A 24,889-nucleotide genomic window follows, 5' to 3' on the forward strand; every position below is an offset into this window, starting at 1 on the left:
CTGTTCATCAGATGTTTGTGTGTATGTGTGTGTGTCCTCCTTAATTGTGTCTTCAACTGCATCATTGACTCCTCAGATCTTCACTGACTTTCTCTTTCCAGGAAGAGCATGTCAGCGGACATTCTTGTGTCCATCTGTGTTGTCTTTGAAATGTTCTTCATCTCAGCCAGTTTTATTGTGTTCCTGATCCATGAGCAGATCAGTAAAGGGAAACTCCTGCAGTTCATTAGCAGATTGTAACCTGTCATGTACTGGCTCTCCAATTCTGCATGGGATATGGTAAGAACACCTGTCTGCTGCTGCCTTCTAAATCTCCATCAGGGCTATGGATTGGATGAAAGAGCCTTTGACTTTTCTAAAAGTGTTCTGGCTAATCTAAAGATGAATGAAAAAGGGAAAGGCAGAAGCAGTTGTATATTTTCATGACACAGAGCTGATCTCATGCCACAGAGAAAATCTGTCTACACTGACTGCAACTAACATTACTATCACCTAATTTCCTAGACTTTTCAAAGAAACATTGAGGTAGAAGACTCTTAGTTAAAACTCAAAACCAATGCCTCTGACTTCTGATAGGTTTTAACCTCCAGAGTTAGGGTGTTCTTTGCCTTACTAGGAAACTTATTTGTCCTTTGAATCCTTGAGGACCAGATAAATGAGAGGTGAGTATGCTTCCTGCTTTTCCATTTTCCCTCAGACAGCTAATAATTTACTGTGTTGTATTTGCAATATGTGTTAGAAACATAAATTCATATAGCTGTAAATATAGACTACCAGGAGAGCTTGGAAGTACCAAATCTAGTTTGAGAAGGCTGAAATACTCAAGTAAAATAAAAATGAACATTGTAAGAAAACCCTAGTATATCTGAGACAGTACTGAAGAAATTCTCCTTGTAGAGCTATTAGCATGCTATTTATTTGAGGTAAGTTAACATTTAAGTATATTTATTACTGTCTCATTACCTTATAGCAACACAGTAGCTCCAGATCAGAGGATAAAAATATAAAACACAATAAAAAATGATCAGAATGTATCTGTAGGCATTTATTAGGGCAAACATTTCCATAACCATAAATATCTCATTATCACAAATAGATGTCCCAAGTATCTTTGTTAAATTGTGATTCAAAATGAAGTAAAAGTTAGTAAAATAAATTGTAAATGAAGACATTTTCAGCATATAAACCAATGAGTCTTTAAAAATTTTTCATATGAGGACCTATTAACATTATTTTCCACATATGTAATTAATTATTAATGTAAAACAAAATGAATAGAGATGATAATATACTTTTCCATAATAAACAGGTTTAATATTTTTATGAATCCCATTTGGTATTACAAAATAAGTTTTACTGGACAAAAACTTTTAAAATCTCAGAAAAATAGACATGAAAATGTTGATAATATATATAAATAACTTAAAAATATCATAGGCATGGAAATGTAACATAATCATTTCAATATAAGGAAATGCTATAAAAGTAGAAGGCTGTAAACATAGAGAACAAGAGATATTCTGAAATAAATGAAAAATCAAGATCTTGAAGGAATGACAACTATTTTTAATATACGACAGATACTGAAATGTCAAACGGAAAATGAACAGAACTATTTCCTCAAGAGGTCATGACAATGGACAGAAGCAGCTTTTAAAAATGCAGAGGGCACAGCAAATTAACTTACCACCTCCTTCAAATAAAAATGAAAATCTCTTGGGAGAATTTAAGCACCATTAGCAGACACAACTTATAGCAGTTAATGCAATGCTTTGTATTTCAGAGGAAAATTATTTCAATGGGGAAAATGACGTAGGAATCAGAAGCATATTTTGCTGAGACTCAAGGAAGTTAACACTTTCCCGAACTGGAAAAAAAACATTTTATAATGTTGGAAAGTTATAAAGTTAAAAAGTGAATCAAATTTGTTGTACAAATAATTCACGCCTAGTGAAATAGCTTACCAGCTGCCACAACTCTGGGATCCTCATGAGACTGATGTCTCCCAGCTGCACGACTGTCTGCACTCTCATTCCACCAAAGAACATGAACTGCAGAAATAACCAAAAATAGATTCTAAAGACTATAGCATTACTACAATAAATACAGAAAAATTAATCAGAAACATTAAGTCTTATTCTTTAAATCAAAATAGTAAATATCAAAAAGGTAAAACTGAGTATGTTAGTGATAAGATTTCAGAGGGGTCAGTGATTTGGGAGGTAAATTTATAAATTACTTAATCAAACTTTTTATAGATGAAGAAACAGATGGTTGGAGAGAAAAAGTTAGTAAAACCACTAAAGACACAATTAAGTCTAGAACCAAGCCTGTGACTTCCTAATATATTTTAGTTTATTAAAAAAAGCAAGATTATATAAGAATTATATTTACTACTGGAAATTTGGATGATACAAAGAAGAAAATTAAAAGCATAATTTGAACCACCTAGAGAGAAACTCTATTGCTATTTAGTGCATTTCCTTTAAACAAATGAATAAAATAAAAAATGCATATTTTCCATGGCAGTAATCTTAATTTTTAATGGCTATGTGAATTCCTCCTTATAGATATAACAACTTTTTATCCAAACTTCTTATTATTGACCAATCAGATTAATTCCAATATTTAAATTTTTTGAATTATGGAATGTTTTTGTGCATAATGTTTTACAAATTTTTAATAACTATAATATAGGACATGTTAGCTCTATAGGAAAATGCGGATAAAAAGAGAAAAGAGTAATCATTTCTATACCACCTAGGGAAAAAACCCACTTTTTTGCTGCATCTCTTTCCATATTTATATATATATGTATCTATTTTTATGGATATATTTTATACACACATAAACATACAAATTTATGGTTATGTAAATACATGATGAAATGTACTTTTTTCTGGATTATATGTGTTATTACATAAAAAATGTTTTTTTGTAAATAATACTGATACAAACATCATTAGAGTAGCATCTACATGTATATCTGTAATGATAATGCTGATGACAACTCATACCAATATTTATTCATTGTTTACTATGTGCTAGACCTTGTTTTAAGCATTTTGCATGTATTAACTCATTTAGTCTTCATAATAATTTTATATAGTAGATTACTATTATCATCACTTTATGGATGAGGAAACTAAGGCACAATGAGGTTAAGTAACTTACCTAGGGTGACAAAGTTATAAGTGGTGAAGCTGGGATTCAAACCCAGGCAGTCTGGATCTGATTATTTTCTTAATATAAACTCCTAAAATTTAAATTGAGAGAACCAAAGAGTATATCTTATACATACACACTCATAAATATACAGTGTATATATTATACACTGTCCTCCAGAAATGAAGTATTGATTTATACTCAGCATATTACTATTCTCCTAGTACACTAAGAATAAATTTAAGATTAAAAAGTGTGTGTGCACACATATTTTCATTATTTTTTTTCTTATAAAAGTGATACATGTCCATTATAGTAAATTAGAGACTTAAAAGACCTTTAATCTCATCATTTAAATATGACTATATATTTTATGTCCTTTCAAATTCCCTTCTTGTATAACTAAACACACCTACATATCCATGCATATTTCCTTAACATTGGCAAAAACAATTTAAAAAATTAAGGCTTTTTGCCCAAGGCAGCCCCAACTTGCCTCTTAACACCGGGACCAAACCCTGCCCACAATAGGCAAAGAGAGCCATTTCAGACAACTGGACTAAAGGCAGATGTGGCTCAGCCACAACAGTAAGGTGCATGCAACACATACAGAAGATACCCTTGAAGGGAAATTGCACTGCAGGGCACTACAGGACCTCTTCTTCATAAGGCCACTACTTGCAAAAGCAGGAGATGTAGCTTACTTTCCTAACACACAGAAACAGACACAGAGAGTTAGACAAAATGAAGGCATAGAAGAATATGTCTCAAATGAAAGAAGAGGACAAACTCACAGCAAGAGAGCTAAATGAAACAGATAAGCAATCTGCCTGATAGAGAATTTAAAGTAATGATCATAAATATACTCATTGGACTTGAGAAAAGAGTAGAGGATCTCTGTGAAACCCTCAAAAAAGAGAGAGAAAATATAAAAAAGAACCAGTGAAAGATGAAGAACTCAATAAGTGAAATTAAAAATACACTAGAGGGAATAAATAGTAGATTAGAGGAAGCAGAAGAATGGATCAGTGATCTAAAAGACAGTAATGGAAAGCAATCAAGCTAAACAGGAGAAAGAAAAAAGATTAACAAAAATGCAAGAATAGGTTAAGGGAACTCAGCAATACCATCAAGTGTAATAACATTAACATTATAGGGATCCCAGAAGAAGAGAGATAAAAGGGGTAACACATTTATTTGAAGAACTAATAGCTGAAAACTTCCTAAATCTGGAGAGGGAAACAAATCTAGAGTCCTAACGCACAGAGAGCCCCCAACAATATCAACCCAAGGAGGTCCACACCAAGACACACAGTAATTAAAATGGCAAAAAAGTACTGATAAAGAGAAAAATGTAAAAGCATCAAAAGAAAAGAAAATAGTTACATATGAGAGAAACTCCATAAGGCTACCAGCTGATTTTTCAGCAGAAACTTTGCAGGCTAGAAAGGAGTGGCATGATATATTCAAAGTGCTGAAAGGAAAAAAACTGAAACCGAGAATACTCTATGCAGCAAGGCCATCATTCAGAATAGGAGAGATAAAGAGTTTCTCAGATAAACAAAAATTAAAGGAGTTCATCAACCACTAAACCAGGCTTACAAGAAATATTAAAGGGGATTCTTTAAGTGGAAAAGAAAAACCAAAAGCAGGAGTAAGAAAATGAGGAAAGGAAAAAATTTCACAGGTGCATATAAACATAATAAAAGTAGATTAATCACTTATAAAACAGTACGGAGCTTAAAACACAAAGCAGTAAAATCAAGTATATCTATAAAAATCAGTCAAGAGATTAATAAAGGGATGTAAAGTATGACATCATATACCTAAAACATGGGAGGGGAGTAAAAATTTAGTGTTTTTAGAATGGGTTCAAACTTAAGGGACCATCACCTTAATATAGACTGTTATATGCATAAATGTATATATAAACCTAATGGTGACCACAAATAAAAAAACTGGTAATAGATATGCAAAAAATATACAGAAAGGAATCCAGGTATATTACTAAAGAAAGCCATCAAACCACAAAAGAAGAGAGCAAGAGAAGAAAGGGACAGAGAATCACACCACAGAACAAGTAACAAAATGGCAATAAGTACAGACCTGTCAATAATTACTTTGAATGTAAATGGATGAAATGCTCCAATCAGGGTAACTGAATGGATAAAAGGGGAAGATATTTATATGCTGTTTACAGAGATTCATTTCAGACCAAAAGACACATGCAGATTGAAAGTGAAGAGATGGGAAAACATTTATCATGCAGATGAAAAGAAAACTGGGATAGCAATACTTGTATCAGGCAACACTGGAAGACATAAAGAACATAATCATAAAGGGAACAATCCAACAAGAAGATATAAAACTTGTAAATACTTATGCAAATTACATGGGATTACTCAAATACATAAAGCAGCTATTAACAAACATAAAGGAAATAATCAGTAGTAATTCAATAATAGTAAAGGACTTTAACACCCCACTTACATCAATAGATAGATCACCCAAAGAGAAAATCAACATGTTAACAGTGGCTTTGAATGACACATTGGACCAGATTAACAGATACATTCAGAACCCCCCATCCTAAAAACAGTGGGATACACATTCTTTCAAGTGCACACGAAACATTCTCTGGAAGAGATCATACGTTAGGCCACAAAACAAGTCTCAACAAATTTAAAAAAAAATACTAAAGTCATACCACGCATCTTTCCCAACCACAACACTAAGAAACTAGAAATCACAAGAAAAAATATGTAAAGACCACAAACACATGGAGGTTAAATAACATGCTACCAAACAATGAATGGGTCAACCAAGAAATCAAAGTGGAATTAAAAAAATACATGGAGGCAAATGAAGATGAAAACACAACAGTCCAAAATCTTTGGGATGTAGCAAAAGCTGTTCTAGGAGGGAAGTTTATAGTAATACAGGTCTACTCAAGAAGCAAGGAAAATGTCAAACTCCTGAACCTTACACCTAAAAGAGCTAGAAGAAAAAGAACAAACAAAACCCCCAAACAGTAGAAGTAAATACTAAAAATTAGAGCAGAAATAAATGAAATAGAACCACAAAAACAATAGAACTGATCAATGAAACGCAGAGCTAGTTCTTTGAAGAGAACAACAAATTTGATAAACTTTTACCCAGACTGTTCAAAAACAGAGAGAGAGAGAGAGAGAGAGAGAGAGAGAGAGGATCAAATAAACAAAATCAGAAATGAAAGGGGAGAAATAACCACCAAAAACACAGAAATAGAAAGGGTTAGTCAGAAAATATTATGAAAAATTATATGCTAACAAACGGGGCAACCTAGAAGAAATGGATAAAATCCTAGAAACATTAAGACTTCCCAAAAATGATTCAGGAAGAAACAAAATTTAAAGGCTGTACAAGCAATGTAATTGAATCACTAATCAAAAAACTCCCAACAAACAGAAGTCCAGGACCAGATGGCTACACAGGTGAATTCTACTAAACATTTAAAGAAGAGTTAATGCCTATAATTCTCAAACTATTCCAAAAAGTAGAAGAGGAAAGAAAGCTTCCAAATTCATTCTATGAAGCCAGCATTACCCTGACACCAAAACTAGATAGACACTACAAAAAAGAGAACTATAGGCCAATATCTCTGATGAACATAGATGCAAAGATCTGTAACAAAATATGAGCAAACTGAATCCAAACTGAATATATAAAGCAATCATTTACATTCATCAAGTAGGATTTATTCCTGAGATGCAAGCGTAGTTCAATATTTGCAAAGCAATCAACATGATACATCACATCAATAATGGAAAGGATAAAAACCATATGATCATTTCAGCAGATCTAGAAAATGCATTTGACAAGGACAACATCCATTCATGATAAAAACCCTCCTTAAAAAAGTAGGTGTAGAGAGAACATACCTCAACATAATAGAGGCCATATATGAAAAACCCACAGCTAACATCATACTCGATGAAAAACAGAGTTTTTCCACTATGGTCAGGAACAAGACAAGAATGTCCACCAATTTTATTCAACATAGTACTGGAAGTCTTAGCTACAGCAATCAGACAAGGAAAAGAAATAGAAAGCATCTAAATTGGTAAAGAAGAAGCAAAACTTTCACTATTTGCAGATGACATGGTACTATATATAGAAAACCCTAAAGACTCCACCAAAAACTACTGGAACTGAAAAATGAATTAAGTAAAGTTGCAGGATACAAAATCAATATACAGAAATCCATTTCATTTCTACACATAAAAAAGTAGCAAAAAGAGAAATTAAGAAAAATATCCCATTTACAATTGCATCAAAAATAATAAAATACGTAGAATAAACTTAACCAAGGAGGTGAAAGACCTGTACTGTGAAAACTATAAAACACCAATGAAAGAAGTTGAAGATTATACAAACAAATGGAAGGATATTCCATGCTTATGGATTGGGAGAACCAATATTGTTAAAACATCCATACTACCCAAAGCAATCTGCAGATTTAATGCAATCCTATAAAAATACCAATAGCATTTTTCACAGAACTAGAACAAATAATCCTAAAGTTTGTATGGAACCACAAAAAATCCTGAATAGCAAAAGTAATCTTGAAAAAAAAGAACAAAACTGGAGGCATCATAATCCCAGATTTACTAGAAATCTGTAGTAATCAAAACAGTGTGGTACTGGCACAAAAACAGAAAATAGATCTATAGATCAGTGGAACAGAATACAGAGCCTAGAAATAAACCCACGATTATACTGTCAATTAATCTTTGACAAAAGAGGCAAAAAAAAAAAAAAGACTTTTTAACAAATGGTATTGGGAAAACTGGATAGCTACATACAAAGAATGAAACTGGACGACTTTGTTTCACTATACACAAAAATAAACTCAAAATGGATTAAAGACCTAAATATGAGACCTGATACCATAAAAGTCCCAGGGGAAAACACAGGCAGTAGTTTCTTTGACATTAGCCATAGCAACATCTTTCTTGATATTCTCCTAAAGCAAGAGAAACAGCAAAAATAAACTATTGGGACTACATCAAAATAAAAGCTTTTAAATAGCAAAGGAAACCATCATCAATACTAAATACAACCTACTGAATGGAAGAATATATTTGCAAATGAAAAATCTGATAAAAGGTTAATATCCGAAATCTATAAAGAACCTATACAACTCAATACCCCAAAAACAAATAATTCAATTTAAAAATGGGTAGAAGATATGAATAGACATTTCTCCAAAGAAGACACCCAGATGGCCAATGGACACATGAAAAGATGCTCAACATCATTCATCATCAGGGAAAAGCAAATCAAAACTACAATGAGATATCACCTCACATCTGTTAGAATGGCTAAAATCAAAACCAAAAGAAACAACAAGTGTTGGCAAGGATGTGGAGAAAAAGGAACCATCATGGACCATTTGTAGGAATGCATATTGGTGCAGCCACTGTGGAAACAGTATGAAGGTTCCTCAAAAAATTAAAAATAGAATTACCATAGGATACAGTAATTCCACTACTGGGTATTTACCCAAAGAATATGAAAGCATGAATTTGAAAAGGTTTATGCACCCCATGTTTATTGCAGCATAAATTACACAGTCAAGATATGGAAGCAGCAGACCAAGTGTCCATTGATAGATGAATGGATAAAGAAGATGTGGTATGTATATACAATGGAATATTACTCAGCCATAAAAGGAATGAGATCTTGTCATTTGGAAACATATGGATGGATCTAGAGGGTATAATGCTATGTGAAATAAGTTAATCAGAGAAAAACAAATACCACATGATTTCACTCATAGTGGAATTTAAGAAAACAAATGAACAAAGAAAAAAAGTGATGAAAAACAAATTCTTAAATATAGAGAACAAACTGGTGGTTGCCAGAGAGAAGGTGGGTAGAGGGATGGGTGAAATAGGTGAAGTGGATTAAGAGTACACTTATCATGATGAGTTCTGAGTAATGCACAGGATTGTTGAATCACTATATTATACACCTGAAACTAATATAACACTGTATGTTACTTATACTGAAATAAAAAAAATAATGTTAAAGAACCAAGCCTTTTTATTTATGTTGCCAGGTTTTTTTGAGGGAAGATGAAGTAGTTACAAATCCTACAAGTAGAACTCATTTTTTTCTGACCTAGGTTATACTCTACCTGTATAATGTATCTTTATTAGGTAAAAACTGGCATCTTATGAGGTGCCTAGGTAGCTCAGTTGGTTAAGTATCCAACTTCTGCTCAGGTTATGGTCTCACGGTTCATGGGTTTGAGCCCCACATTGGGCTCTGTGCTGACAGCTCGGAGCCTGGAGTCTACTTCAGATTCTGTGTCTCCCTTTCTCTCTGCTCCTCCCCTGCTCATGCTCTGTCTCTCTCTCTCTCTCTCTCTCAAAAATAAACATTAAAAAAGAATTAAAGCATCTTATTTTGTTTTAATATGCATCTTCTTTAATATATTTTTAGGAGTCATCTGTGTCTACCTTTGCAGAATATTTATTTTTTGCTCTTGGATTTCATTTAAGGTGTTTTGGGAGGAACTAAGTTTGAGCTTTGTATAATAAAATCATCAATTTATTCTTTTTTTCCTTCATAGTTTCTTCATTTGCTTTTTGGCTTAGAAATACTGTTTCTATACATGTCATTAAATAAATTTATCTATATTTTGTTTTATTAGTTGTATGAATTCATCAGTTTGCCACAAGAAAACTCTCTGAAATTCTGACTGGAATATCTTTTGACTTTAAACATTAAATATCCCAAATAGACATTTTATTAAATAAATTAATAAATCATTTACTTATATCTTATATATACTATAAATATATCTAAGTAGTGGAAATGGGAATTTTTTTTCTTTGGGCTTGTCTATGTTTTTAATATTTATAATAACTACATAGTACTTTTTCACCCAGAAATAATCTCTACCCCAAGTAATGTTATTTAAAAAAAAAAATCACAAAAAGCAGACTTCCAGTTATAAGATATTAAATAAGTTTTGGGGATGTAATACACAACATGATGACTATAGGTAACACTTCTGTATTGTATATTTGAAAGCTGATAATAGAGTATATCTTAAAAGTTGTCATCAGAAGGAAAAACCATTTGTAACTGAGGTGATGGATGTTAACTAAACATACTGTGGTGACCATTTCACAATATATACAGATAACACATCATTAAACTTGTAACATGTTATATCAATTATATCTCAATAAAACTGGGAAAAAAGGAAAAATCATTAAAAGTACATTCAGAGGAAAATAACATAACAGAAATAGGTAACTTTTTCAGTTACCTATTTCAATTTTTAAAATTTTATCATTTTGATGTATCAGGGAAAAGAGCAGTTCTGTATTTGAAAAAAAAACTTTATAAGGTGAATAACATTCCAAATAAATGTAAAACAGGTTTGCTCAACCCTTAAATTTACAAAAAGCTAAAAACTGGGCAATAAAAAATGAAATATAGTCCACAATGAGAACAGAGACAAATTGACCAAAGGAACTGAATGTTGATCACCAATATACTTTGCAATTTCATGGAAGAAATGGACAACTGTACCTCTGTTGAGTACTCCATATTCTGCATGGAACACTCCAACTAGTTTTGTGTAGCCTCGATTGACATGCGTATGAACTGCCCTTTTAAATGGGTCACCCCACAGAGCTGGCCCACCAGGTTTCATCTGAAATGTAGCTAGTTCATAGACTCCTAGAATAGGGAGAAAAATAATTATTTTATAGAACATATTCAAGAAATTTCTAATCATGTTTAGTTTGGTTCCAGTGCAAGGATAACTACACAAATAGATTTTGAGGATCATACCCATATACATGTTCATGTAGACATAATTTATTAATAATTTGCATTGTTTTTCTTGGCTTTTATGTTTAGTCAGTCTTGGTCCCACTTAAAGGGTCAGTCGTTAAAGTTAGTATACAGAACAAACCAAAATGGATGGACTCTACAGGTAAGGTATTATCTAAGCTATTTTTAATCTACAGAAATTGTCAATAAAAGTGAAAATTTATAATGGAATAGGATATTTCTAGTTGTCTAAGTCTGTACTTTATAAAGTAAATGAAAAAGGAAGTATTTCTAGTCTCTTATAGTTCCATTTTTCTTTCCAATTTTCACTACTTTTCTCTTTATATAAGTTCCCCTTATAGGATTCCTTTTCTAACAGGAGCAGCAAGCAAGTAATGAGCCTGAAGTGATTGTCTTAGAATTCTGAGGAAAAAAATAATTCTAAAGGAGATGGTTTTACTATTCCCAAATATCCAGGTAAATACTTGAAAAGCATTTTACCTTCTTGATGGAAATATGGACTGTGTGAAGGGAAGGAAACCAGGGGACAAGTAGATTTGAGAAGTAAAAGAAAAACATGCAAAAGTTCCTGAAGAATCATGAATAACATAGAGGAAAAGAACCAAACAAGATCTGATACTTTCTGAGAAGCCAACCAGTTCATTCAGTTAGTGCTGGGCTGAGGGGGAGCTAAAAGGCTAAGTTTCTAAATAAGATTTTTCAAATCTTTTGTAATCTAAAATGCATTGCAAAGTTAGGAATAATGGGGGAAATAAAATAACATTTAAATTAGTTTATGCTTTTGCTAATCTGACCTTTGTTTAAAACTGGATTGAGGTAATAATTTCTTTAAGTCAGCAAGAAGTGAAATCAGCAAGAAGACAAATCTTTAGGAATTATTTTCAAACTGAGAAATAAGAAAGAGGAAGACATAAAAGTTAGACTACAGTAATGCAGCTTGGCAATTTCAGTTAATTCATTCCCCTAGTCCATTTTATAAACAAACATGTATTTAGATTAGTTGTAACCTATGGAAAAATACTTTTATATTTAAAAAGTTACATTATTTTAAAATTATGACAAAGTATCACATACTATCCCTTACCTACCCACAGATGTGTTCCCTGCTCCCTAGGCCCAACTTCTCAACCTTTAGTGACCATGTCAACTTTTTCTATAATACAGCTAAGCTTTAAGAATCAATAAGATACCAATATGGAAAAATACTTCATTATTTTAATGCTTATTTTTAAAAGGATAAGCTAAGAGCACCAATTTATTTTTATCTGAACAATCACATATATTCCTATATTAAACAAAGTATTAACTTCATTTCTTTTCCAGTAGAACTTGAGTTTTTATAGTTTAAAATCTAATACTTTCTCCATCAGAATTCAAAGTGACAAAAAGGGGAGGACTTACCTTCTTTTGGAGGCTTTTCTAATTTGCACCATGGCACCAGGTACGTAATCTCACTCTCTTGTTTATCAATAAGAGCCAAATTTGGAATGAGGTATTGTTCTTGCCATTCCTTATCTTTGGCCAATGCTTTCCGAACTTCAGTTCGATGAGCAAAATTATCTACAGGGAAAAAAAGGAGAAAGAAAAACAAAAATTACTGATTTAAATCACCTGTGCTGTTTCTGGGTTTCATTCAGTTCACCAAGTGTTCATTAAAGCTACATAAGGATACTGTATTATCACTTGAGATGCATATAGATGTGGCATTTGTCCCCAAGGTGCTTATGGTCTGGGAGTAGAAATGTAAACAACTAATGATAATATCATACATTGGGCTTAGCCTCTTACTGCTTAGTAGGTATTTGTGTGACTTAGGTTATTAAATCTTTCTGTGCCTGTGTTTTACTCTGTAAAATAGGGATAATGATTTGGATCTCCCTCTAGGGGTAAGATTAAATGAATTAGTACGTGAAAGGACCTTACAACAGCGTTTGGCACCAAGTCAGAACTCAATATACATTAACTGTTCTTATTAATTTAATGAGGCATTTAAATTATAGTGGTAGATTCGAAAAAGAGTATATTTCTGTGATGGCGGTGGTGGTGGTAATGGGTATTAGGTCAAGATACACCTTGAATTAAATTTAACATAAATGAAATTAAGATGTACTTTGACAGCTGCTGCTTTGAATCAACAGCTTCCAAAGAAATAGTGCTGATTTTCTGTCATCCATCCTTTTTACTCAGTGCCATTATATGGGCCTAGTACTATATTTACCTAACAAAGCCTCATAAGACTAATGGTAAAAGTAATTTTCTGTGGTTTATGCTGTGGATAAGGAATAACATCTATCTTAGAGCTTAAGTAAGTATTATCAGGACTTTACTAGTTGTTGTTGCTTTTTTTTAATGGGACACAATTCAACTGGTGGTACATTAAAGCATAAATTTTTAATGGGGTTTGTTTTACAATTGGGAAAACCCCTAAACTATGGCCATATTTAGGAAGAACACTTTTCATATGAAAGTATTTTATGACCATTAACTTTGGACACTAATAACCAAAATACTAAATGAAATTACTAAAAGTTTTTGGATATCATGATGTACTAGTGGAGTTCAGAAAGATAAGGCAATGGAGTAACAAACATTCCGGGGTTTCCAGTAACCATACTCCTTCCTCTATTAGACCAGGGGTAGATCAGCTTCAGTATGAGAAGAACTCTCTCTAATTTCTTTTCCTTTACCTCCATAGAGGAGTATAAGGACAGTAAATTTCTTGAAACTCTGGGGTGCAGAAATAAAACAAAAGGGTCTGAAACATAGCGATTTATTATATCTTACAGATGAGTGAGGGCTTCAAAGTTTCCTATTAACTTCTATTTCCCTAAAGCCCCTAGACATTTGAATGATTTCTGTTAAAACACTATCCAGCTATAGCTTCAATAATAATAATAAAAGCAATCCTACTTTCCTTTTATGATCTCAACTGCTTGGGTTCTTACAGTCATTGCTGTAAATTTTTCATAAACCATCTTTACAATAAGCTATTCTTAACTTTCCCTAAGAATTAAAGTGTGGTTCATAATTTAATGACTTGAAATCTGAGATGCCATTTTCTCAATATCACATTCCCATATGCTATTAAAAGGTTCTAGCAGTGGGCTATTGGAGGTATACCAGTGGGAGGTGAAATCACTGAATTTATTTTTTGGTACTGCTATTTATAAGTTTTACTTCACCTGTATGTATTTACGGTACTGCAGATCCAAGAACTAAGTCTCATGTAACATCTAACAGAATGAAAATCTGTATTGAATACTTAAGCTGATGACTCATACCATACTTCCAAATATGAAACACTCTATTCATTGTTCCTCCAAATTCTACACTCCAGTATCCAACCAGTTCAGAGTGAGCTGTCCGAAGATGAATGTTTTTCTTAGTATTTTCCAGGAACTGATTCATCTTTGAGGGCTTAAGATAGTAGGTACGAAATTCATAGAATGTTCCATCGTATTGTCTGGGGCCTGTAGCAAGAGATGAGCAAACCTGAAGAAAAATAAGGCAAACTTAAATAAATTGGGAAGGTAGGGTTTATAATATTGTATTACAACCAAACCTAAGTCTGAAAACAAGGGACATTCAGTAGACACAATCTACACTCCTGTTGTCCTCTCTCCATAGACTTTTTTAGAGAAGTTATCAGTAAAGAAAACAACTTTTAAGAAAAAATATAATTTATTGTCAAATTGGTTTCTATACAAGAAAACTACTATTAAGTATTCCAAATATATAGCTACTATTTCCTTTACCTCTAGGTACTTTTTCATGAGAAGTTTCTCCTAAGAAGCCCCTGGGGCAATTTCTTTACCCCCAAACTACAACTAGGATCCTGGTAAGTTTTGCAAATAGTTTATTATCCCTTATTTAGCAAATACTCCATCTTTAGTCAATAGTATATGTATGTATTAGAGTTACACATTTAAAACAATTTTATAAAATATACAGGTATTTTGACTGGCACAATGGGAATGTATTTACTAGCAGAAAATTCATTTTTTATAGGTTCTTAAAACAATGGAAATTTCTGGTCAGGTCAAAGTATTTCCTAAATCCAATGAAGTAAACCACTGGTCCAAAAATAGGGCAGGAATTTAATTGTATTAGGAAACTATGAGCTATTCAGTTACATTGTAATATAATGATAGAATGTGTAAATGCTAGAAAAAGGAAAAAAATTGATGAGTCACAATTATGTGAGTCCTTATGTTTTTAGTTTCAGATGCAATCTGAAGAAGGTTATTTAACCCACCCAGTTATACTATGTTGTTGGAAATACTTTTTAAGAGCCATTGATTCCTTTTGTAATATTCATATACTATGTAAATTTCTGATTTGGTTCTCTGAGTGAACCAAACTTTCAGTGGGAAATGCTTTGCCAGAAATTATCCCTGTGTATAGGTATGTGTGTATATGTATACACACACACAAATTTATGCATATTAACACAGATATACTCATACAGAATTCCAGTTTACAAATCCATCTTACCTAAGTTTGGTTAGCATGTGCATATTTCCTGAAGCTGACTATACCAGAATAATCTATCACAACAGTTTTGATACGTACAAAGCTGTGGCTGAATTTTGGGCTTATGCTGACCAGCTGGTACAACAATCAAAAGCAGTAGGCTTCTTGCTCTGACGTGTGTGTACAAACATATATATACACACACACACATATATGTAAATGTATATGTACACACATATATATGTGTATATATGTTTTACTTCACCTGTATTTATGGTAATACAGATATGTATATGTGTATACATATTTGTATAATTGTATACAAATATATTTGTATACAAATATGGGTACAAAGCATATGTATATGTATACAAAGCACATATATGTATATATATTTACAAAACACAATAGTGTTATGTATTTTGCTGCTGTATTGTGTATAAGGCTGAATTGAGCTCATCCCATTCATGTCTATGATGAGTTATAATCTTATTGTCTGACTGGAATGCCATCAAAAACAATTGCAGTTGCTCCTATGTTTAGCTGACATTCTTTTTGTCCCATTTTACCACTCTAATAACAAAATACTATGCAAATGAAAACTGCCTAATATTTATCACTTAAAAATATAAATAAAATATAAATATATCAAAATGGGTCAATGGGGTACTTGTGACAATTGCTTTTAAGTTGTTTTTCAGGGAATTTGTATGCGTAGAACAAAATAAGTGATCACAGGCACATATTTTTATTGTCTTTTGCAAAAGAGTACAATAGGAAAGCTCAGGGAGAAGTTAACAGCAATGAAGCAATGAGAGGGGTGTGTATGGGAAGGGGTGAGGTGATTTTTGTTGAGGGACACTAGAACAGTATTACCAGAACACAAGGCCACTATGCTAAGGAAGGAAACATGAGTGCTCTAGGCTCCCTTGTCTCCAAATAAGGGCTCATTTTCAGCAGCACTGATTTCCAATTCACTTAGAACAATTGGTCGACATCTAAAAAAAAAATCACAGTCCAGAATAAAGTTGTAAGGAATAACTAACTTTTGGCCCTGCCCCAGAAGAGTGAGAATCAGGTTAAAGACTATTGCTAATCTTAGGTGGATGGACCATTATTGGTTCCTCTTCAGCCTTCACCAGGAAGTCAGTCTCTAGAGTAGGTTAATCCCCATCCCATCTTACTCCTTTGAGAAAGGAGTACAAACTTAAATATCAAAAGGAAAAAAATCTGCAGATTGACAGAATAGGCCAGTTGCCGACAGTTAAGGCTGAATCACCAAAATCTATTGTGCATGTTTCTCATCCAATGTTACGACGTTTGTTCTGAGGTTCCTCGCCCTGCCTGCCTTGGACACCACCCACACGACACAGTGGGAGGCTGGGCTGGAAGCTCCACCACCCGCACCCTGGGCCTCCTTTTCAAGTTCTCCGCAAAACGCTCGTTAAGTTGTGTACATTTCGAAGAGGCCAATTCTAACACCAGCCACAGGTTGACCTATTTCTCCTCTACCTTCTGTCTGGAGGGGGCGGTGGCTTGTCAAACGACAAATAAATAGGAAAGGCTCGATCAGCAAGCACCGGGCACGGGCCCCAACGTGGGGAACGCAGGGGGCTGGGCAGCAAAAATGCAGCAGCCAGAGCTTCAGGAGTGTCCTCAGCACTTAGGCCAGAAAAACCCTGTTCGCGGCTGCTCACGAGTTGCCCTGTAGACCACAGTGGCCAGCGGACCTTCCCAGAGCCGCGCCCCTTCCTCTCGCGCGTCCTGGGATACCCCGCCTCCGGGGTCTGGAACTGGCACCAGAACTTCCGCGGCAGGACCACGCTTTCAATCTGCATAGAGAACCAGCTGGGCGCATGCGCAGCACTCGCAAGTCTGGTCACGGGAGCGCTTGCGCGGGACCTCGAGCTCCTCGCTGACGTCCCTCCCCTCCCCCAAGGCACGGCGTGGGCACGTCTCCGCGGCCGGTACCTGAGGCGCGAGCGTCCGCGCAGCCAGAGCTCTAGTCAGGCCGCTTCGGAGGACGAGCATGGCGCGGCTGCGAGCGCTGGGAGAGCCAGCCAGCCAGTATTCTGTCTTCGGTTCCTCCTGGTAGGGCTAACCCGCCTGGAAAAGAGCAGCGACCGAGCTACTGGCGGACGCAGGCCGGGGCGGGACTCCGCGGCTGCAGCTCCGCCTCTGGTGCCGGGAGGCGCGGCGGCACCGCCCGGTTGGCTGGCGTCGTCCGTGGGCGTCACGTTCGGGCCCCTCTCCCCTCCGGCCCAACGTTTGTTTCCTCAGACGTTCTCACCCAAACGTCAGAGGGGCATTAGGATTAGCTGGACGCGGAGAGCGTTCCTGTGCCACCTTTCTGAGCCCATCAGCTAGTCTCCACGCGCGGTTGCGCACAGTTCTTAAAGTTCGTGCGCAGAATGTGAGTGTGTTTGTCCTTTGAGAAGGAAGTATGATGCGTGCATATTATAATGCTGTGCGTTGAAAATCGTGGAGTTTTTTGTCCTTGTTCGTTTTTAGTCGGGGTGACTTAAACGTCAAGAGCAGGGAGGCTTCACTTCTCCTCATTAAATGCATGGTGGTTCTCTAATTGCCACCGCAGCATGACCTTGTAAGGCTCTTAATGATTTGAAATTGCATTTCCCAGGAGCTCAGAAGAATGAGGGCACCGAAACAAACGTGAAAAAGTAAACTGTTCAAAACTAGATAATTCTGTAAGCCTTAAAACTAAAACAGCTGACTTCTGATCTAGTTTAGTCAGTAGACCCTTTCTCTGGTTTTGGTTACCAAAATAACACCAGCATTTCAAGTTGTTTTTTCTAATGCCCGTTTCTATATTTTTAAATAATAGGCATATTCTGCTGTTTCTTGAGTTTTTCAGTTACAGAAAGTATCTGTTGACTTACTTTTATGCAAGAAGAGGATTTAAGTCTCTTTTGTACCACTCCGTCTAAATAATACTCTTCCCAGCATCTAATGATGCTTACATTAAAAACAGTTAATTGTTACATTAATTTACATTATGTTTAATGTTAAAATTCTTGTTACTTACATTATTGCAAACACTGTCATTGCTTATTAGGTCTAGGGAATTAATGGTGCCTTGTGAAGTGACTTTTCAATGATCTATTCAGAGATAGAGGAAAGTAGACTTTTAAAAATTATAATTCCAGGGGGGATGAGTCTGTTTTTCTGGATGATGGACATCCATTTCTAACTAATGTAGACCAAAAAACCCCATCATCTGTACCCAGACTGGATCTGTAATGTTTAAATTGATTTTCTTAGACTTAATGCCCCCTGGAATTAACAGTTCATTCACTCATTGAACACATATTTATTACATTTCTTTTATGTTTAAGGAATATTTCCAGAAACTGGTGTCCAGAGTTCAACCTTTTAGAACTGAAAGGTTACGGGAAGCAAACAAATGAAGAGAAAATATATCAGAGGTTAATAAATACTGTGAGGAAGAACAATATAACATGGAGAACAGAAAGTGCTGGAGGGAGGTAGCAGAGACTGTTAGCCATTTATCATCCACCCTCTTTTTAAAAAATTAGCAGTGGAACCCACACAGCTTGGTGCAGTCATGTGACTAAGTCCTGGCTAGTGTGATGTGTTAGCAGATTTATGACCTGTTGTAAGAGATCTTAGAGCAGTGTAGGAAGGGTGGTTCCCAACTTTGTCTCATATTTCGGTGTGCTGGAATGTGGATGTAGGGGGATAAGCTGTGAGGTAGAAGCCACTGCTGGAGAGGGAACAAGAGGGAAGAAGCCTAGGTTCTGACACCATGGAACACCACGCTAGGAGCCCTGGACCACCTGTCTCTGTTGGGACTTCCTTTATAAGATAAATCATCTTCTAGTTTAAGCTACTGTTATGTGGCTTAAACCTGTAACTGTCATCAGTAGGAGGGTGACTATTTCATTTTTCTTTCTCTTTCGTTTGTCTTGTTTTCCTTATGCTTATCACCAATCACCAAATTCTTTGCCAAAAGTATACATTTTTTCTCCATGTGATGAAACCTCTTAATCAGCTTATCAGTTTCATCTAATAGAGTTTCTTTTGGGAGTTCTTTGTTCTCCTGATCCAGTGTGGGCTAATTGTTTGCTAAAATGACCTGATTGTACTTCTGGGATCTCCTTTCAGTGATAATCTGGGGAGTATCATTTGCCTTGTGTTGCACCTCCTGTTTCCAAGATCTTTTTTCTTTTTTTTACTCCTAATTTTAGGAGAAGGTACATGGGAATTAAACTTTTGAGAACTTCACCTCTAAAAATGTCCTTATTTTATCAATCCTCTTAACTGATAGTTTGGATATAAAATTCTACATTGGAAATAATTTTTCCTCATATATTTTTAAAATGTATTTATTTTTGAGACAGAGACAGAGCATGAGCAGGGGAGGGGCAGAGAGAGAGGGAGACAGAATCTGAAGCAGGCTTCAGGCTCTGAGCTGTCAGCACAGAGCCCGATGCGGGGCTTGAACTCACAGAGTGTGAGGTCATGACCTGAGCCCAAGTCGGACGCTTAACCGACTGAACCACCCAACTGCCCCTGATTTTTCCTCATATTTTTAAAGGTAATCCTTCCTTGCATTATACTTTCTAGTAAGAAATTGTCACTCTGATTCCTGATTTTTTGGTATGTGACTTGTTTCTCCATGGAAGGTTTTATATTTTTCTCATTTTCCCTGATATTCTGAAATTTCACCATAGGGTGCCTTGGAATAAGTTTTTTCATCCATTATTTCAGTAGAGTCTCTCAATTGGAAAATGCTTAAATTACAAACAATTCATTGTTTCATGACCCATGTCCATCAGCATATATTTGGATTGAGACAAAAATTTAGAGCTATATGAGTATGGGTAGGTTTTCTCAAGTAATGGGCTTTACTGGGGGTGCCTGGGTGGTGGCTCAGTCAATTAAGCAAGCAGCTCTTGGTTTTGGTTCAGGTCATTATCTCACTGGTCGTGGGTTCAAGCCCCGCATCGGGCTCTGTGCCAGCAGTGTGGACCCTGCTGGGGGTTCTGTTTCCCTCTCCCTCTCTGCCTCTCCCCCACTTGCTCTCTATCTCTCAAAATAAATAAAAATAAACTTTAGAAACAATTTTTTTTTAAGTAATGGGTTTTACTGTAATGTGATCTGACTGGACCTTGAGTCGACCTCCCTCACCTCAACTGTTATTATCTGTAAGTTATTTCTCTTGTCTAGTGAGTTTCCCTTGCAAGGAAACTCAGTGTCTCATCTGTGAGGTATCATCCTTGTTGTCAGGTTCCTGAAGCTGAGGAGAGAAGGAGGCCAGAGATGCAATATTTGGTAGTATTTTTCAAGAGTATATTAAATAGTGTAGGCTAATTTGCTTTTACAAATCGACACCAAAAGTGTATTATGACTCAGACATTACAGGATTTTATTTTTTATAAGAATCTGAAGTGAGTTTTCCTAGTAGGCAGGCAGCTCTTCTATACGTGATAAATTAAGGACACAGCGTTCTTCCACTTTTTGGCTTTGCCATCCCCTAGAGCCTTATTGTTAATTGCTCATAGCCAACAGAAAGATAGAACTTCCAAGTAGAATTTCTGAAAGGAAAATGCTTACAAGATGGGAGTAAAATTCACAGCTACAACTTAGAGATAGATAAATATTGTTAAATGATATTGTGCACCTAAAACAGTCTCTTATTCAGTTTCTCATAGGTTTTAATTATTCTCAAAATGCTGTAAGTTAAGCTTTATCTCAGTTTATAAATGAGAAAGGTCAGACTCTGAGAGATTAAATAATTTCCCCAGGTTCGCTGCTGCTAAGTGGCCCAGCCAAGGTTTAAAGGCAGATTGTAAAACAAGTTCAGTCTACCATTTATTTATTTAAAAATTTTTAGGGGCGCCTGGGTGGCGCAGTCGGTTAAGCGTCCGGCTTCAGCCAGGTCACGATCTCGCGGTCCGTGAGTTCGAGCCCCGCGTCGGGCTCTGGGCTGATGGCTCAGAGCCTGGAGCCTGTTTCCAATTCTGTGTCTCCCTCTCTCTCTGACCCTCCCCCATTCATGCTCTGTCTCTCTCTGTCCCAAAAATAAATAAACGTTGAAAAAAAATTTTTTTAAATTTTTAATGTTTGTTTATTTTTGAGAGAGAGAGAGAGAGAGAGAGAGAGAGAGAGAGCGAGCAGGGTGGGACAGAGAGAGAGGGAGACACAGAATCGGAAGCAGGCTCCAGGCTCTGAGCTGTCAGCACAGAGCCCAACGTGGGGCTTGAAACCACAAACCATGACATCATGACCTGAGCTGAAGTCGGATGCTCAACCAACTGAGCCACCCAGGTGTCCTGATTTAGTTTTCTTTTTCCTTTTTTCTTTATATAGATGTGTGTGTGTGTGTGTGTGTGTGTGTGTGTGTGTGTGTATAAAATTTTATTTCATCATGCTAAGTGTACTATTTAATCTCCATCACCTGTTTTACCCATCTCCTTACCCACATACCCTCTGGCCACCATCAGTTTGTTCTCTACAGTTAAGAGTCTGTTTCTTGGTTTCTCTCTCTCTTTTTGCTTTGCTCATTTGTTTCTTAAATTCCACAGTGAGATTATATGGTATTTGTCTTTGACGGGAAGATTTCATTCTTTTTTATGGCTCAGTAATATTCCATTGTGTGTGTGCATATGTGTGTGTGTGTGTGTGTGTGTATGTGTGTGTACACACATACACATACACACAGGTATATATATACACATACATACATACATGTACACACACACACACAGCAGACCATATGTTTATCGATTCATTTGTTGATGGACACTTGGGCTGCTTCCATAATTTGACTATTGTAAATAATGCTTCAGTAAATATAGGGTGCATGTATCCCTTTGAAGTAGTGTTTTTGTATATTTGGGGGTAAATACCCAGTAGTGTGATTGCTGGATTGTAGGGTAGTTCAATTTTTATCTTTCTGTGGAAACTCCATACTGTTTTGCACAGTGGCTGCGCCAGTTTGCATTCCCACCAATAGTGCACAATGGTTCCTTTTTCTCCATGTCCTTGCCAAAACTTATTTCTTTTGTTTTTGATTTTAGCCATTATGACTGGTGTGAGGTGACACCTCATTGTGGTTTTGATTTGCATTTCCCTGATGATGAGTGATGTTAAGCATCTTTTCATGTGTCTGTTGGCCATCTGGTTGTCTTCTTTGGAGAATCATCTGTTCGTGTCTTCTACCCCTTTTTTTAAAAATTGGATTATTTGTTTTGGGGTGCTGAGTTGTATAGGTTCTTTATATATTTTGGATACTAACCTTTTATTGGATATGTCATTTGCAGATATCTTCTCACATTCATTAGGTTGTCTTTTAGTTTTGTTGATTGTTTCTTTCACTGCGCAGAAGCTTTTTATTTTGATATAGTCCCAGTAGTTATTTTTGCTTTTGTTTCTCTTACCTTAGGGAATCTATCTAGAAAAATGTTGGTATGGCCAATGTCAGAGAAATTATTGCTTGTGCTCTCTTCAAGGTTTTTTATGGTTTCCTGTTTCACATTTAGGTCTTTAATGAGTTTATTTTTTTCTATGGTGAAAGAAAGTGGTCTAGTTTCATTCTTTTGCATGTAGCTGTCCAGTGTTCCCAACACCATTTGTTGAAGAGACTGTCTTTTTCCCATTGTATGTTTTTTCCTCCTTTGTGCAGGATTAATTGGCCATATACTTGTGGGTTTATTTCTGTGTTTATATTCTATTCCATTTATCTATGTGTCTGTTTTTATGCCAATACCATACCTTTTAAATTATTACTGCTTGAAATCTGGAATTGTGCTAACTTCAGTTTTGTTTTTGGTTTTCAAGATTGCTTTGGATATTCAGGTCTTTTGTGGTTCCATAGAAATCTTAGAATTATTTATTCTAGTTGTGTAAAAATTTTTATTAGTATTTTGATGGGGATTGCATTAAATATGTAGATTGCTTTGGGTAGCATACACATTTTAACAATATTTCTTCAAGCATAAGAGACTCTTAAAAACTGAGAACAAACTGAGGGTTGATGGGGGGTGGGAGGGAGGGGAGGGTGGGTGATGGGTATTGAGGAGGGCACCTTTTGGGATGAGCGCTGGGTGTTGTTGAAACCAAATTGTTGAAACCAATTTGACAATAAATTTCATATACTGAAAAAAAATAATATTTGTTCTTCCAACCCATGAGCATGGAATGTCATTACATTTCCTTGTGTCATCCTGAATTTCTTTCATCAATGTTTTATAGTTTTCAGAGTACAAGTCTTTCACCTCATTGGTTATGTTTATTCCCAGATATTTTACTGTTTTTGGTGCAATTCTAAATGGGACTGTTTTCTTAATTTCACTTTCTGCTGCTTCATTTTTAGTGTATAGGGATGCAATAGATTTCTGTACATTGATTTTGTATCCTGTGACTTTACTGTATTCATTTATCAGTTCTAATGGGTTTTGATGGAGTTTTTAGGGTTTTCTATTTTTTATATCATGTTATCTGCAAAGAGTGAGAGTTTTACTTCTTCATTTGGATAACTTTTTTTGGATAACTTTTATTTGTTTTAGTTGTCCAGTTGCTGTGTCTGGGATTTCCAATTCTGTGTTGGATAAAAGTGATGAGAGTGGACATCCTTGTCTTGTTCCTGATCTTAGAAAAGCTCTCTGCTGTTCCCTATTAAGGATTATGTCAGCTGTGAGTTTTTAATATATGGCCATTATTAGGTTGAGATTTGTTCCCTCTACACCTACTTTGTTGAGGGTTTTTATCATGAATAGATGTTGTACTTTGTCAAATGTTTTTTATACATCTATTGAAATGATCATATGGTTTTTATCCTTTCTCTTAATTTATGTGACATACTACTTTCATTGTTTTCCAAGTATTGAACCATCCACCCTTGCATCCTGGAATACATCTCACTTGATCATGGTGTATGATTATTTTAATGTAGTGTTGGATTCAGTTTGCTAATATTTTGTTGAGGATTTTTGCATCTATAGTCAGGATAATTTTTTTAATGTTTATTTCTTTTTGAGAGAGACAGAGAACGAGCAGGGGAGGGGTAGAGAGAGAGAGAGAGAGAGAGAGAGAGAGAGAGACAGAATCTAAGCAGTATCTGAAGCAGGATCCGAAGCAGGATCCAGGCTCTGAGCTGTCAGCACAGAACCCAATGCAGGGCTCAAACTCACAAATGGTGAGATCATGACCTGAGCTGAAGCTGGATGCTTAACCGACTGAACCACCCAGGCGCCCCCATAGTCATGATAAATATTGACAGTAGTATTCTTTGTTTGGTGTCTTTATCCAGTTTTGGTACCAGGGTGATACTGGTCTCATAGCATGAATTCAGAGATTTTCCTTCCTCTTCTCTCCTCCTCCTTCTTTTTTTTTAAGTTTACTTATATATTTT

At 35.5% G+C, this 24,889-nt stretch overlaps 1 protein-coding gene across 2 annotated transcripts; it reads right to left on the bottom strand.

The window, feature by feature from the left end:
• Window positions 1-1,545: 1,545 nt before the first annotated feature.
• Window positions 1,546-17,671, bottom strand: NIPSNAP3A (nipsnap homolog 3A). Of its 2 annotated transcripts, none has more exons than XM_047829358.1 (6): window positions 17,467-17,671; window positions 14,304-14,514; window positions 12,424-12,582; window positions 10,756-10,905; window positions 1,965-2,051; window positions 1,546-1,867 (listed from the first exon to the last, which is right to left on the bottom strand). In XM_047829358.1, the coding sequence occupies exons 1-6, from the start codon at window positions 17,524-17,526 to the stop codon at window positions 1,791-1,793; spliced, it is 744 nt and encodes a 247-aa protein (XP_047685314.1). In that variant the 5' UTR covers window positions 17,527-17,671; the 3' UTR covers window positions 1,546-1,790. The 2 variants fall into 2 exon arrangements, with proteins under 2 accessions (XP_047685314.1, XP_047685315.1); XM_047829359.1 differs by lacking the exon at window positions 1,546-1,867 and adding an exon at window positions 3,175-3,256.
• Between the last annotated feature and the right edge of the window lie 7,218 nt (window positions 17,672-24,889).

This window comes from Prionailurus viverrinus, chromosome D4, assembly GCF_022837055.1.
Source record: "Prionailurus viverrinus isolate Anna chromosome D4, UM_Priviv_1.0, whole genome shotgun sequence".
In the NCBI taxonomy this organism is placed as follows: domain Eukaryota; kingdom Metazoa; phylum Chordata; class Mammalia; order Carnivora; family Felidae; genus Prionailurus; species Prionailurus viverrinus.

What these genes read in the sequence shown, in the direction of transcription:
- NIPSNAP3A (XM_047829358.1), bottom strand. Translation starts at nt 17,526, where the DNA reads ATGCTCGTCCTCCGAAGCGGCCTGACTAGAGCTCTGGCTGCGCGGACG. An exon ending in AGAAAAGCCTCCAAAAGAAG is followed by an intron (nt 10,906 to 12,423) that starts GTAAGTCCTCCC and finishes TCCCTATTCTAG; the next exon opens with GAGTCTATGAACTAGCTACA. An exon ending in TCCCAGAGTTGTGGCAGCTG is followed by an intron (nt 1,868 to 1,964) that starts GTAAGCTATTTC and finishes TTTTTTTTCCAG; the next exon opens with TTCGGGAAAGTGTTAACTTC.